The sequence below is a fragment of the Lethenteron reissneri genome, chromosome 22 (assembly GCF_015708825.2).
Source record: "Lethenteron reissneri isolate LAM-NWPU_2019-01 chromosome 22, ASM1570882v1, whole genome shotgun sequence".
Classification (NCBI taxonomy): Eukaryota; Metazoa; Chordata; class Hyperoartia; order Petromyzontiformes; family Petromyzontidae; genus Lethenteron; species Lethenteron reissneri.
In genome coordinates this window covers 419,883-434,037 of record NC_083800.1, presented here as the reverse complement: position 1 = coordinate 434,037, position 14,155 = coordinate 419,883, and the positions used below count along the sequence as shown (strand labels likewise).

Here is a 14,155-nt window from a genome sequence, read left to right as displayed (position 1 = left end):
CTAATAGCATCGTTTATTTAAAATCAAGATAAATAACATCACATCATGAGCATCTGTGGTGTGGGCGCTATAGTTTCTGTAGCTGTTGTGTGCTTATGTGTGTGCAGTTCTGTACTACTGTGTATGCTGCTGTATGTGCGGTGTGTACTGATACTGTGTGTACTGATACTGTGTGTACTGATACTGTGTGTACTAATGATATGTGTACTGCTGTGTGTATTGCTGTGTGTGCACTGCTATGTGTGCTAATGTTGTGTGTGCTAATGCTGTGTGTACTAATGCTATGAGTACTGCTGCGTTTACTGCTGTGTGTACTGATCCCGATTGAGTGATTAATTTACAGTGTCATGTTTCACTACTTGGACCGTGACGCCGTTTCGTCACTGGATCTTAAATGTTAAATTGTGAAGCCATCATCTTACGTGCGATGAAGAGGGTCTACTGTCCTAAACGTCGCCTATTGCATATATATATATATGTGTGTGTGTGTTGAGTTTCTGTACAGTTAAGCGTATTTTATTGTTAATACATAGGCCGCAGTATTAATCAGGGCGGCCTGATGAATACTGCTGCCCGGAGTCGAACCGCGAAGCTCTGCACCAAGCGGGCAGCGAACGCCCCCACGAAGCGCGCCGGGGAGACTGCGCACCACGTGGTCACAGTCCCCGTGGCGAGGGCGGCACGCCGCTCGTGCACGCACGCGTACTTGACACGAGCACACACATACAAAGATCCCCCGTGTAGCCTCTACAGACTGTCGGGACAAGTGCCATGAGGAGTGAACGCCTATGAAGGCACGAAGACACACGCGTGTGTGCAGGGACCTCCCGTTTATTAGCGCGGCCCACGGGGACCGCGCTGTTCGCGAGCACCCGTGAAGAGAACCAACACTGCACAACCACACGATACAAAGATCCCCCGTGTAGCCACGCAGACTGCTGGGGAAAGTGCTGTTAGCGAGCACCTATTAAGGCCGGCACTGCACACGTACACGCGGGATTCACACTGGCGCGTCGACAGCGCAGACTGAGCGAGTGCGTGGGACTCTTGTGAGGAGCGTCGAGGAATTCACCAACGTACATTTCACATGGCCCCGTTCTGCTGATGAGAGCTCGAATGTCGAAACGGCTCAGCGTTTTCTTGCTTTAAAACACACAAAGCCAGAGTGAATCCATGCTGTTCAAATAAGCATCGAGGCATTGGCGCTAATCTATTTACAGCCCTGAAGAGCCAGTGGTGGAATTTCCACATTCATGTGACGGGGGCGAGTCATTCCATAGGACAACCACTGCTAACTTTCCCCACAAAGTGTAACCAATTTTATTGGCCCCCGGCGTGAAGGAGGGATGATGATGATGATGGGCTGAGTCAGCCTCCCACCCCGGCCAGGTTGTGAACTCGCGCCACCGCTTGCTGCTGGCCACGTGGCAGCAGGTCTTGCAGCATCATCATCATCATCAGCAGCAGCAGTATCATCATCATCATCAGCTGCTGCTGCTGCTGGTGGTGGTGGCCCGGCGTGGTGTCCCGTCTACTGGGAGGGGGAGACTCGGGGGTGCTCCGGACTCCTCGCCAAGTCCACGACGAACGAGGGTGGACGATCTCCCCCCTCCGCGGTGTTCCACCCCCCACACCGCCGGGCCGCCCTCACCGCTGCTGCTGCTGCTGCTGGAAGGGCGCCGTGAGCGCGTCGCTCTGCTGCTGCTGCTGGACCTGGAGGAGCGCGGGCCCCGCAGGGCCGGGCCTCCAGTACGCGGGCAGCTGCAGCAGCGCTGCAGCCAGCGGGAAGGCTTGCTGATGATACTGCTGCTGATGATAATGATGATGATGCTGCAAGACCTGCTGCTGCTGATGATGATGATGAATGGGTGCCAAGGAAGCGAGGTCGCGCTGCAGCGATCGCGCAGCTCCGGGTATCGGGAGCAGCGCGCGAAGGTCCCCGAGCCCCGGGGCTCCGGCGAGAGCCCCGCACAGGGGCCCGTGTTGGGGTCCAGACGAGGGCCCGTGTTGGGGTCCGTGTTGGGGCCCGTGTTGGGGCCCGTGTTGGGGCCCGTGTTGGGGCCCAGACGGGAGGCCGGCGAAGACTCCGGCCGTGCTGGCGGGGCGGCCCTCGGGGGGGTCCCCACAGACCCGCTGCGTCTCCTGCACGAGGACGCGCACAGCCACCCGGCGCGCTGCGGGCACGGACAGCTGCTGCTGATGATGACGATGACGTTGCTGCAATTGCTGCTGCAGCTGTAGCCGGTAGTGCTGCAGGGCGTGGAAGTGGTGGTTGCCGCTGCGGTTGAGATGTTGGTGGTGGTGTTGTTGCTCCAGCGCACACAGGGTCGCCTGTTGCTGCTGCTGCTGGAGGTGGTGGTGGAGGTGGTGGTGGTGGTGGTGCAGAGCACTCCCTGCCGCCGCCGCTGCTGCCGCGGCCGCCGCCGCTGCCGCTGCCGCCACGTGTCGCCTCTTGGTCTTGTAGCGCCGGTTCTGGAACCAGATCTTGACCTGAGTCTCCGTGAGGCCGAGCGTGGCGGCCACGTCGGCGCGCTCGGGACCCGAGAGGTAGCGCTGCTGGCTGAAGCGACGCTCCAGCTCGAACACCTGCCCACAGCGACAACCACAACAGTGAGAGTGGAGGGGTCGTGGGGGCATTTGTGCGTGAGTGGCGGGGTAGTGGGGGGCACCTGAGCGTGAGTGGCGGGGTCGTGGGGGGCACCTGAGCGTGAGTGGGGGGGTCGTGGGGGGCACCTGAGCGTGAGTGGGGGGGGGTCGTGGGGGGCACCTGAGCGTGAGTGGCGGGGTCGTGGGGGGCACCTGAGCGTGAGTGGCGGGGTCTTGGGGGGCACCTGAGCGTGAGTGGGGGGGTCGTGGGGGGCACCTGAGCGTGAGTGGGGGGGTCTTGGGGGGCACCTGAGCGTGAGTGGGGGGGTCGTGGGGGGCACCTGAGCGTGAGTGGGGGGGTCGTGGGGGGCACCTGAGCGTGAGTGGGGGGGTCGTGGGGGGCACCTGAGCGTGAGTGGGGGGGTCGTGGGGGGCACCTGAGCGTGAGTGGGGGGGTCGTGGGGGGCACCTGAGCGTGAGTGGGGGGGTCGTGGGGGGCACCTGAGCGTGAGTGGGGGGTCGTGGGGGGCACCTGAGCGTGAGTGGGGGGGTCGTGGGGGGCACCTGAGCGTGAGTGGGGGGGTCGTGGGGGGCACCTGAGCGTGAGTGGGGGGTCGTGGGGGGCACCTGAGCGTGAGTGGGGGGGTCGTGGGGGGCACCTGAGCGTGAGTGGGGGGGTCGTGGGGGGCACCTGAGCGTGAGTGGGCGGGTCGTGGGGGGCACCTGAGCGTGAGTGGGGGGGTCGTGGGGGGCACCTGAGCGTGAGTGAAGGCCGCTCGGGACCGCTTCTTCCGAGGGAGGGGGTCCCCCCCGCGCGGCGTCTCAACCATTCTTGACGGGCTGCTGATGCTGCTGCTGCTGATGCTGCTGCTCCTGCTGTTGATGCTGTTGCTGCTGCTGATGCTGCTGGTGTTGGCGATCCCACCGCTGTTCCTGATGCTGCTGCTGATGCTGCTGCTGTTGCTGCTGCTGTTGCTGCTGATGACGCTGCCGATGATACTGCTGGTGTTGATGCTGCTACTGTTGACGCCGTTGCTGCTGATTATGCTATTGGTGATTTTGCTGTTGGTGATGCTGCTGATGATGATGCTGCTGATGCTGCTGCTGATGCTGGGTACTCGTGAGCAAGTCGCGTGTCCTGTACACGCACACGCACGCAACCATTTTATGCAGGTGAGAGTCCAAGCGAGCAGAACAGAATCGCATTGCAAGAGTGAGTGGGTGAGGTGAGTGAGCGGGTGAGTGAGCGGGTGAGTGAGCGGGTGAGTGGATGAACGAGCCGGTGAGTGAGTGGATGAGTGAGATGATGAGTGAGATGATGAGAGAGATGATGGGTGAGATGGTGGGTGAGTTTGCGGGTAAGTGGGTAATTGATTAGGGGAGATGAAGAGTGAGTGACTGAATGAGCGGGTGAGTTGGTGAGTGAACGGGTGAGTGAGCGAGTGAGTGAGCGGTGTCATGGTTGAGATGGTGCGTGAGGGAAGACGGTGAGTGAGTGAGTGAGTTGAGGTTTCAAGGTGACTCTGTGTGTATTCCGGGTGAGAACTCAAGAGACCAGAATACGGAGTGGCCTGGCACACCAAGCCGCAAAATCACAAAGAGAACTCAGAACAAACCCAAAATCGACTACCACGTGGGAAACCACAAATAGCGCACAGACGAAATGAATCGTCGTTAAATAAAATCTGCGCGCGGCCACATCAACAACAACCACGAAGTGGCGGTGACATCACAACGGCGCTTGTGCCAGGCTCGGTGCAATGTGAGGCCACGTGAAGTGTCGAAGTCCCACTGACAGGTCACGGAACAGACCCAGAGACCCAGAGACCCAGGTGCCCAGGTGCCCAGGTGCCCAGGTGCCCAGGGCCGACTGACCGAGACGACTGGCAGATTCACCAGCGGTGCTCCCCACTGTGCCGACTTTCTGCGTTTTAGCTGCCCGGCCCTCTGCTCGCTGTTGTGAGCGTCGCTCCGAGGGCCACTATAGATCCCCCGTGTAGCCTTCACAGACTGTTGGGGCAAGTGCTGTTAGCGAGCAGCACCTGTGAAGTCCGGCACGGCACACAAGGGGGTGGATGTGCAGCACCACGCCCTGGCCGCCTTTGTCTCCCTAGTAGCGATGTTTACACACCGCACCTGGAACGTATTTGAGGCTGAGTCGACCTAGGGGAAGCCCATGACCGGTTCAGTTAATTGTCACCGGTGTTGACCGTGAGCGGGATTCGAACCCGGTGGTTAGGATTGTAGCGCAGCGTAGCGCTCACCACGAGACCACCGCTCCGCTCTGACGCATCCCATTAACATCGCGAGTGACGTTCGTTAATTGTTATTGTTATGGTAATACAGTAGTGACATCCTCTATGCGGCTGGATTTTATCTTCGATCTCTGCTGTGTTCTCCCCCGCACCCATGCCGTGTTGTGTCGTCTCTCTCTCTCTCGTCTTTCTCGTGTCTCTCTCTTGTGTCTCGTACCATTTGTGGCGTTGGTGTGGTTTGCGATGTTCAGCGGTTTATAATAAATGTTACATGAATGACGATGTGTATATGTATATATGTGTGTATAAATGTGTATATGTATATATGTGTGTCTAAATGTGTATATGTATATGTGTATATGTGTGTCTAAATGTGTATATGTATATATGTGTGTCTAGATGTGTATATGTGTGTATGTGTCTAAATGTGTATATGTATATATGTGTGTCTAAATGTGTATATGTGTGTGTGTATGTGTGTGTATGTGTGTGTATGTGTGTGTATGTGTGTATGTATGTGTGTATGTATGTGTATGTATATATGTGTGTGTGTGTATGTGAGTTGGAGGCGCTGCTGCTGAGACTGGAGCGTGCCACTAAGAGGTGGGGCCTTACCATCAGCCCCACCAAAACCAAGCACCTGCCTGGGTATTTTGTACCATCGGACACTCCACCCCCACAACTCCCAATTGGTGATGGGGCAGTTGTGGAGAGAGTGGAGAGTTTCCCATACCTGGGCAGTGTGCTTATGACCGGCTCCAGTCTATCAGCAGAGGTCTCACTCCGAATCAGTCGAGCGGCAATATCTTTTCATCGGTTGCGTAACGCTGTGTGGAAGCTACCTGGTCTGTCGCTCCGCACGAAGCTTCAGGTCTTCTCGGCCACGGTCATTCCCTCCCTTCTCTACGCTTGCGAGACGTGGACCCCCCTGGTGGAGCATCTTCGCCGGTTGGAAACATTTAGGCTGGCCTGCCTACGATCCATCCTGGGTTTAACCAGGCTGGATTGTGTGAGGAGCTCACAAATCCTTGAAAGATCTGGGCAAAGTCCCATCAGTGAGCCCCTCCGGCAGGCAAGGCTGCGTTGGCTGGGTCATGTAGCCCGCATGCCCAGCCACCGCATGCCTAAACAGCTTTTGTTCGGCCGGATCGAGGGGGCTAGACGGGCGCGGCACGGGCTGGAGAAGAGATGGAGTGATGTGGTACAGGAGGACGTGGAGCTGAGTGGACTTGCCGATGACTGGTACCAGCGGTGTCAAGATCGGCCTCAGTGGAGGAGGCTCGTGAAGGACGCTACTGGGCAGTTGGAGGCAGTCGCCCTCCAACAACAACGGAGGGCGGAGGAGCGACGCTCACAACAACGAGCGGAGCGCCGGGTGGCTAAAGCACAGCAAGTTGGCACAGTAGGGGGCACAGGTGGTGCATCAGCCAGTCATCTCGGTCATCTCGGTCAGTCGACCAGTGGCACCTGGGTCTGCCCCGTGACCTCCTGCCAGCGGGCTTTCGACACTTCACGTGGCCTCAAGGTGCACTTGGCCTGGCACAAGCATCGTGGTGACGTCACCGCCACTTAGTGGCGAATGGCGGTTGTTGTTGTTGTATGTATGTGTGTATGTATGTGTATGTATATATGTGTGTGTGTGTATGTGTGTGTGTGTATGTGTGTGTGTATATGTGTGTGTGTATATATGTGTGTGTGTGTGAGTGTGTATGTGTGTGTATATGTGTGGGTGGGGAGCGGTGGTGTAGCGGTTAGCGCGCTGCGCTATGAACCTGGCGACCCGGGTTCGATTCCCGCTCACGGCTAACACCAGTGACGATTATCTGAACCGGTCCTGGGCCTCCCCTAGGTCGACTCAGCCTTAAATGAGTACCTGGTGCGGTGTGTAAACATCGCCACTGGGGAGACAAAGGCGGTCGGGCGTGGTGCTGGCCACCCACCCCCTCGTGTACCGTTCCGGCCTTCATAGGTGCTCGCTAACAGCACTTGCCCCTACAGTCTGTTAAGGCTATACGGGGGATCTTTATCTTATATATGTGTGTGTGTGTGAGTGTGTATGTGTGTGTATATGTGTGTGTGTATATATGTGTGTGTGTGCGTGGTGAGAAGTTGCGCAATGCACTGAGTGCGCTGCACGGGGAACTCGGCAATCACGGGACGAGTCCTGCTCATGGTCAACATGGGCTACGAATTATCTGAAACGGTCCTGGACCTCCCCGAGCTTGATTCAGCCTCAAATTAATTCCTGATGCGGTGTGTAAGCATCGTTATTATGAAGACAAAGGCGGCCGGGCGTGGTGCTGGTCACCCACCCCCTCGTGTGTCGTGCCGGTCTTTATCGGTGCTCGCTAACAGCGCTTGCCCCAAAGGTCTGCCAAGACTTTACGGGGGTTTGTCTGTACGTCTATGAATATATAAATATACAGTTCTTGTGTGTGGGCCCACGCTGTGGCTCGGTTGCCGTGAGAGCTCCCTCGCGTGTGTTGGGAATGTCACGGAGCCACGCGGAGAGGAACGCGTGGATCAGAGAACGTACCATGTCAGGATTCACAATCCATGTGTTTGGGTGAAATCTCCGCGTAAATGAAATGTGTGTCGTAAACCCTCCTCCACCCGACATAGCCAGTCAACAATCTTGTCACGTGATGAATCTTCGTGCCTACACGTGACCGTGCCGGCAGCGCCACCGAAGGCCACCGCGTCCGACGACGACTCATCAGTCGGGAAGGCGCCTGTCCAGCGCTGTGCGCGTGGGGGGGGTGGGGGCTGTGGGCAGCGCGTGTGGGGGGGGGGGGGCTGTGGGCAGCGCGGGGGGGGGGGCTGTGGGCAGCGCGGGGGGGGGGGCTGTGGGCAGCGCGGGGGGGGGGGCTGTGGGCAGCACGTGGGGGGGGGCTGTGGGCAGCACGTGGGGGGGGGGGGCTGTGGGCAGCGCGGGGGGGGGGGCTGTGGGCAGCGCGTGGGGGGGGGGGCTGTGGGCAGCGCGTGGGGGGCACACGGAGCAGCCACTCGCCGCGACTAGTGCCGCTCTTCGTGCCGATGGCTCGAGAGGTCTTCGCGTATTTTAGTGCTCGCGGTATCTGCTGCGCATTCAAGAGTGACCCACCGGTTGTGCGTTCGGTGGTTAGCGCGGTGAGCTACGTACTCGGCGACCCGAGTTCGATTCCCGCGCAAGCGCAGCACCAGTGACGATTATCTAAATGAATCGCCTGGTGCGGTGTGTGAACGTCGCCACTGGGGAGACAAAGGCGGCCGGTGATGGTGCTGGTCACCCACCCCCTCGTGTGCTGTGCCGGCCTTCATAGGTGCTCGCTAACAGCACTTACCGAAAACACCTAAGAATAAGCCTGTTAAGGATGTAGGGTGATCTTTGTGGTTGTGTGTATATCTTATACACACATACACAAGTGGCTGGTAGCGTGTGCTTTCACGCTTTCCATCGACTGTAGCGTCTCTCTCCACGGGAGGCGAATTAATCGGTTCACAGATGATGATAGTGGTGGTGATGCTGCTGGCGCTGATGTTGAGTGGGGGGCTCTCTCAGCTGCCCCCCCCCCCGGGCTGAACCCGCTCAGCCTCTGCGCACTCAGCGCGCTGTGGCCCAAACTCGGAGTGAGAACGGCGCTCGCAATTGTCACAACCACGCCCATTCACACACACACAGAGACACACACACACACAGACACACACACACACATACACACACACACATACACACACAGACACACACACACAGACACACACATACACACACAGACACACACACACAGACACACACACATACACACACACAGACACACACATACACACACACAGACACACACACACACACAGACACACACACATACACACACACAGAGACACACATACACACAGAGACACACACACACAGACACACACACACATACACACACAGACAGACACACACACATACACACACACACATACACACACACACAGACACACACACACACAGAGACACACACACACAGACACACACACACATACACACACAGACAGACACACACACATACACACACACACATACACACACACACAGACACACACACACAGACACACACAGACACACACACACACAGACACACACAGACAGACAGACACACACACAGACACACACACACAGACACACACACACATACACACACACACAGACACACACACACACAGACACACACACAGAGAGACACACACACACATACACACACACACAGACACACACACACACACATACACACACAGATACACACACACATACACACACAGATACACTCACACATATACACACACATACACACACACAGACACACACACAAATACACATACACACATACACACACACACAGACACACATACACAGACACATACACACACACACACATACACACACAGACACACACACATACACACAAATACACGTACACACAAACACATACACATATACACATACACACACACACAAATACACACACAAATACACACACATACACACATACAGACACACATATACACAAACACACACATACACACAAATACACACATATACACACAGACACGAGTGTACACACACACACACACAGACACACACACACACAAATACACACACATACACACATATACACACAGACACGAGTGTACACACACACAGACACACGCGGGTGCGGGCAGCAGAGAAGCCAACACGGTTCCCGTGAAGCAGTCCAACTCTCTGACTCCCCTGGGAGATCGCCACAATACACACCAGCCAGTTACAACCACTACACTCAAACACCGTGTGTGTGTGTACTCGTGTGTGTATGTGTGTGTGTACTCGTGTGTGTATGTGTGTGTGTACACTCGTGTGTGTGTACACAATACACACCAGCCAGTTACAACCACTACACTCATACACCGTGTGTGTGTGTGTGTACACTCGTGTGTGTGGCGTGTACGTGTTGACGTGTGTGTAACGTGTGTGTGTACACAATACACACCAGCCAGTTACTACCACTATACTCATACCGTGTGTGTGTGTGTAACGAGTGTGTGTGTGTGGCGTGTACGTTTTTCTCTCTCCTCGTCCGAATTCTCGCGCCACGTTCACCTCGGCAACGTCCAATTGCGTCCCAGTCTCGGCCGATGTCGGCGAGGGGAGCCGTTCGGTGCTGCGTGGTGGACGTCAGCGTCGATCCGGCTGGGTTGGGAGATTGTATGTCAACTGAGTCCCAGTGATGGTCAGATGCATGTCTGGTGAGATGCATGTCTGGTGAGATGCATGTCTGGTGAGATGTCAGTCAGAGATGTCCGAATTTGGTCTCGTTCTCACCAGAACAGTGCCAGGCTCTTGTCCGATCACACAAATTGTGTTCATGCCGCCGCCGCTGCTGCTGCGTTGGCAGTCGCGCACAGTCAACAACAACAACCACCACCACCACCAACCACCAACAACAAACACCACAACCAACAACAACAAAAACCACAACCAACAACAACAAACACCACAACCAACAACAACAAATACCATAACCACCAACAACAACCACCCACAACAAACACCACAACCACCACCAACAACAACCACCCACAACAAACACCACAACCACCACCAACAGCAACCACCCACAACAAACACCACAACCACCACCAACAACAACCACCCACAACAAACACCACAACCAACAACAACACCACAACAACCACCAACAACAAACACCACAACAAACACCACAACAACCACAACTACCAACAACAACAACCTCAACACCAGCAGCTCCACGCGTTCCGTGTCAACAACAACGGCAGCGATGTGGGTGGCCTCCAGACGGAACAGAGACATGAATCGTAGTCGATGTTTCGCGCAACAGCTCTTCTGCAAAGCAATATTATCTATTCATAGCACGCTGATGTAACGTGGTATAGAGAAGGACCATTTCCCGAAACGTCGACTATCATGTTTCCGTGACGGCCCCCAGACGGCGCCGTGACAGCGCAGAGCGCGTCCCAACTGCAGCCCTGAACAGCCCCGCTGCGGAAAAGAGTGATGGAAATTCCACGTTCCTATGTCGGGGCGAGTCTAGTTATAGAACCGCTGTTGATTTTACCAACAAAGTAGTAGCAATTTTATCGACCGCAGGAGTATAATGGGGTGAGTAAAGCCCCAGGTGAGATAGTTACACAGGTGAGGTAGTAACGTCACAGGTAGTGTGACAGGTAGTGACACACAGGTGAGGTGGTGACGTCACAGGTAGTGACACACAGGTGAGGTGGTGACACAGGTGAGGTGTTGACGTCCCAAGTAGTGACGCACAGGTGAGGTAGTGACACACAGGTGAGGTGGTGACGTCACAGGTAGTGACACACAGGTGAGGTAGTGACACAGGTGAGGTAGTGACGTCACAGGTGAGGTAGTGACACACAGGTGAGGTTGTGACGTCACAGGTGTGGTGGTAATGATGATGGGGATTGGCAGTCAATGACGCTGCTGCTGATGATGCTGCTGCTGATGATGCTGCTGCTGCTGATGGTGGTGATGATGATGGTGGCGATGATGCTGCTGCTGCTGATGGTGGTGGTGGTGATGATGCTGCTGCCGATGCTGCTGATGATGATGCTGCTGCTGCTGATGATGATGATGGTGGTGGTGATGGTGATGATGATGATGGCGAGGCCGCAGTACGCACCATCACGCGATCTCGCCGAGTCCAATCCCACCGGCTCCTCGTCAACATCCTCGTCTTCCTCCTTTTTTTGAACCTCCTCCACCTCTTCTTCATCATCATCGTCGCCATCGTCCCCCTCGTCGCTGGGGTCACGGTGGCATTCGCAGAGGTCCTCCTCGGGGTCTCCGGTCAAAGGGAGCCCCCGAATCGAGTGACGTGGGGGGTAGAACGTCTCGTCATCGTCATCCTCATCATCACCTCCTCCTCCATGATATCTGGCCTCCTCCTCGTCGCTGGAGTCGCCCCCAGGCCCGCAGTGGGAGTCGCCCCCCGGCCCGCAGTGGGAGCCGTCCAGGATGTAGCGGATCGAGAAGGGAGTCAGCGTCACCCCCTCGCGACCGGCCATCGCTCAGCGGAGCACACAGAGTCACGATGCCGCCACCACCACCCACCACAACCAACCACCACCAACAACCACCACCAACAACAACCACCACCAACAACCACCACCAACAACCACCACTAATCACCACCACCAACAACCACCACCAACAACCACCACTAATCACCACCACCAACAACCACCACCAACAACCACCACTAATCACCACCAACCACCACCACTAACAATCACCACTGATCACCACTACCAACCACCACTAATCACCACCAACCACCACTAATCACCACCAACCACCAACAACCACCACCACCACCAACAACCACCACCACCAACAACCACCACCACCAACAACCACCACCAACCACCACCACCAACAACCACCACTAATCACCACTACCAACTACCACCACTAATCACCACCACCAACAACCACCACCACCAACCACCACCACCAACAACCACCACTAACCACCACTAACCACCACCACTAACCACCACCACTAATCACCACCAACAACCACCACCAACAACCACCACCAACAACCACCACTAATCACCACCACCACCACCAACAACCACCATTAACCACAACCAACAACAACCACCGCCAGCAGCGCCGAGTTTCCCGCTGTGGCGCTCCCTGCCTCGACTCTAATCTCCCCCACCCTCACACACTCACACCCTCTCGCACTCACACACTCCCCCACCCTCACACCCTCACACCCTCACACCCTCTCACACTCACACACTCCCCCACCCTCACACCCTCACACCCTCTCACACTCACACACTCCCCCACCCTCACACCCTCTCTCACCCTCTCACCCTCTCACCCTCTCACCCTCTCACCCTCTCACCTTCTCACCTTCTCACACTCACACACTCACACTCTCCCCCACCCTCACACCCTCACACCCTCTCGCACTCACACACTCCCCCACCCTCACACCCTCTCACCCTCTCACCCTCTCACCCTCTCACCCTCTCACCCTCTCACCCTCTCACCCTCTCACCCTCTCACACTCACACACTCCCCCACCCTCACACCCTCACACCCTCACACCCTCTCGCACTCACACCCTCACACCCTCACACCCTCACACCCTCACACACTCCCCCACCCTCACACCCTCACACCCTCTCACACTCACACTCTCCCCCACCCTCACACCCTCACACTCTCTCACACTCACACACTCCCCCACCCTCACACCCTCACACTCTCTCACCCTCACTCTCTCACCCTCACTCTCTCACTCCTTATCTCTCACACTCACACACTCCCCCACCCTCACACCCTCACACTCTCTCACCCTCACTCTCTCACTCCTTATCTCTCACACTTACTCTCACCCCTTAATCCCTCACCCTCACCCTTTCTCTCACCCTCCCCCTCTCACCCTTTCTCTCTCTCACTCTCCGTGAGCGTGGTGTGCCACTCTCACATCGTCTCGCTCGCTCACTCTCCCTGTCTCGGCGTCTTTCTCTCACTTTCTCACTCTCCTCTCACACTCTCTCTCCCACCCACTCTCTCTCCCACTTTCTCTCCCACCCACTCTCTCTCTCCCACCCATCTCTCTCCACCCACTCTCTCTCCCACCCACTCTCTCTCCCACCCACTCTCTCTCCCACCCACTCTCTCTCCCACCCACTCTCTCTCCCACCCACTCTCTTTCCCACCCACTCTCTCGATCTCCCGACCGCGCCAGATTTGAGCGCTGCTCGCAAGAGGAACTCTTCCCGTGCGATCTCTCCCCCGTCTCTCCCCGAGTGGCAGAGACCCCGGACTCTCTCTCCACCGCTCCGCGCAGAGAGATGGACACAGGAGGAGAGGGGGGGGGGGCGTTACGGGGGGCGGGAAGAGAGGAGGGAGAGGGGGGCAGAGCTATTCTCTCTGTCTCACCCCGCCCACACTCACCTTGCATCACGAGAGAGAGCCAGGGGAGAGAGTCCGAGGGTGAGAGAGGGTGAGCGAGATACGGAGCAGAGTGAAAGTGAAAGAGAGAGGGGGAGACGTGGAGTCAAGAGTTAGAAAGTGCGAGAGAGTGGGGATGGGGGTGGGGAGAGTAGAAGGAGGAGATGGGGGAGAGAGAGAAGGGGGAGATGGGGGAGAGAGAGAGGGAGCGTGCTACGGGAGGGAGAGGTGGAGGAGGAGATGGGGGAGAGAGAGGGTGGAGCTAATGGGGTGAGAAGTGGGGAGCGTGAGACAGATGGGGGCTGCCCGGGTGTGAGGAATGGAGAAAGAGCGGGGAGAGAGG

At 56.7% G+C, this 14,155-nt stretch overlaps 1 protein-coding gene across 1 annotated transcript; it reads right to left on the bottom strand.

The window, feature by feature from the left end:
- Window positions 1-1,647: 1,647 nt before the first annotated feature.
- On the bottom strand, window positions 1,648-12,510 carry LOC133345704 (myb-like protein Q). Its single transcript, XM_061556683.1, has 4 exons — window positions 11,516-12,510; window positions 3,342-3,724; window positions 1,873-2,586; window positions 1,648-1,713 (listed from the first exon to the last, which is right to left on the bottom strand). Exons 1-4 carry the CDS (start codon window positions 11,898-11,900, stop codon window positions 1,648-1,650), a joined length of 1,548 nt encoding a protein of 515 aa, XP_061412667.1. The 5' UTR covers window positions 11,901-12,510.
- Between the last annotated feature and the right edge of the window lie 1,645 nt (window positions 12,511-14,155).

Bases quoted from the DNA above. Each gene is read 5' to 3' on its own strand.
- LOC133345704 (XM_061556683.1), bottom strand. From the start codon at position 11,900: ATGGCCGGTCGCGAGGGGGTGACGCTGACTCCCTTCTCGATCCGCTAC. The intron at 3,725-11,515 runs GTGCGTACTGCG...GTGCGTGTACAG, and splicing joins CTCGGCGAGATCGCGTGATG to GACACGCGACTTGCTCACGA. The intron at 1,714-1,872 runs GCACCCATTCAT...GCGCTCCTCCAG, and splicing joins AGCGCGACCTCGCTTCCTTG to GTCCAGCAGCAGCAGCAGAG.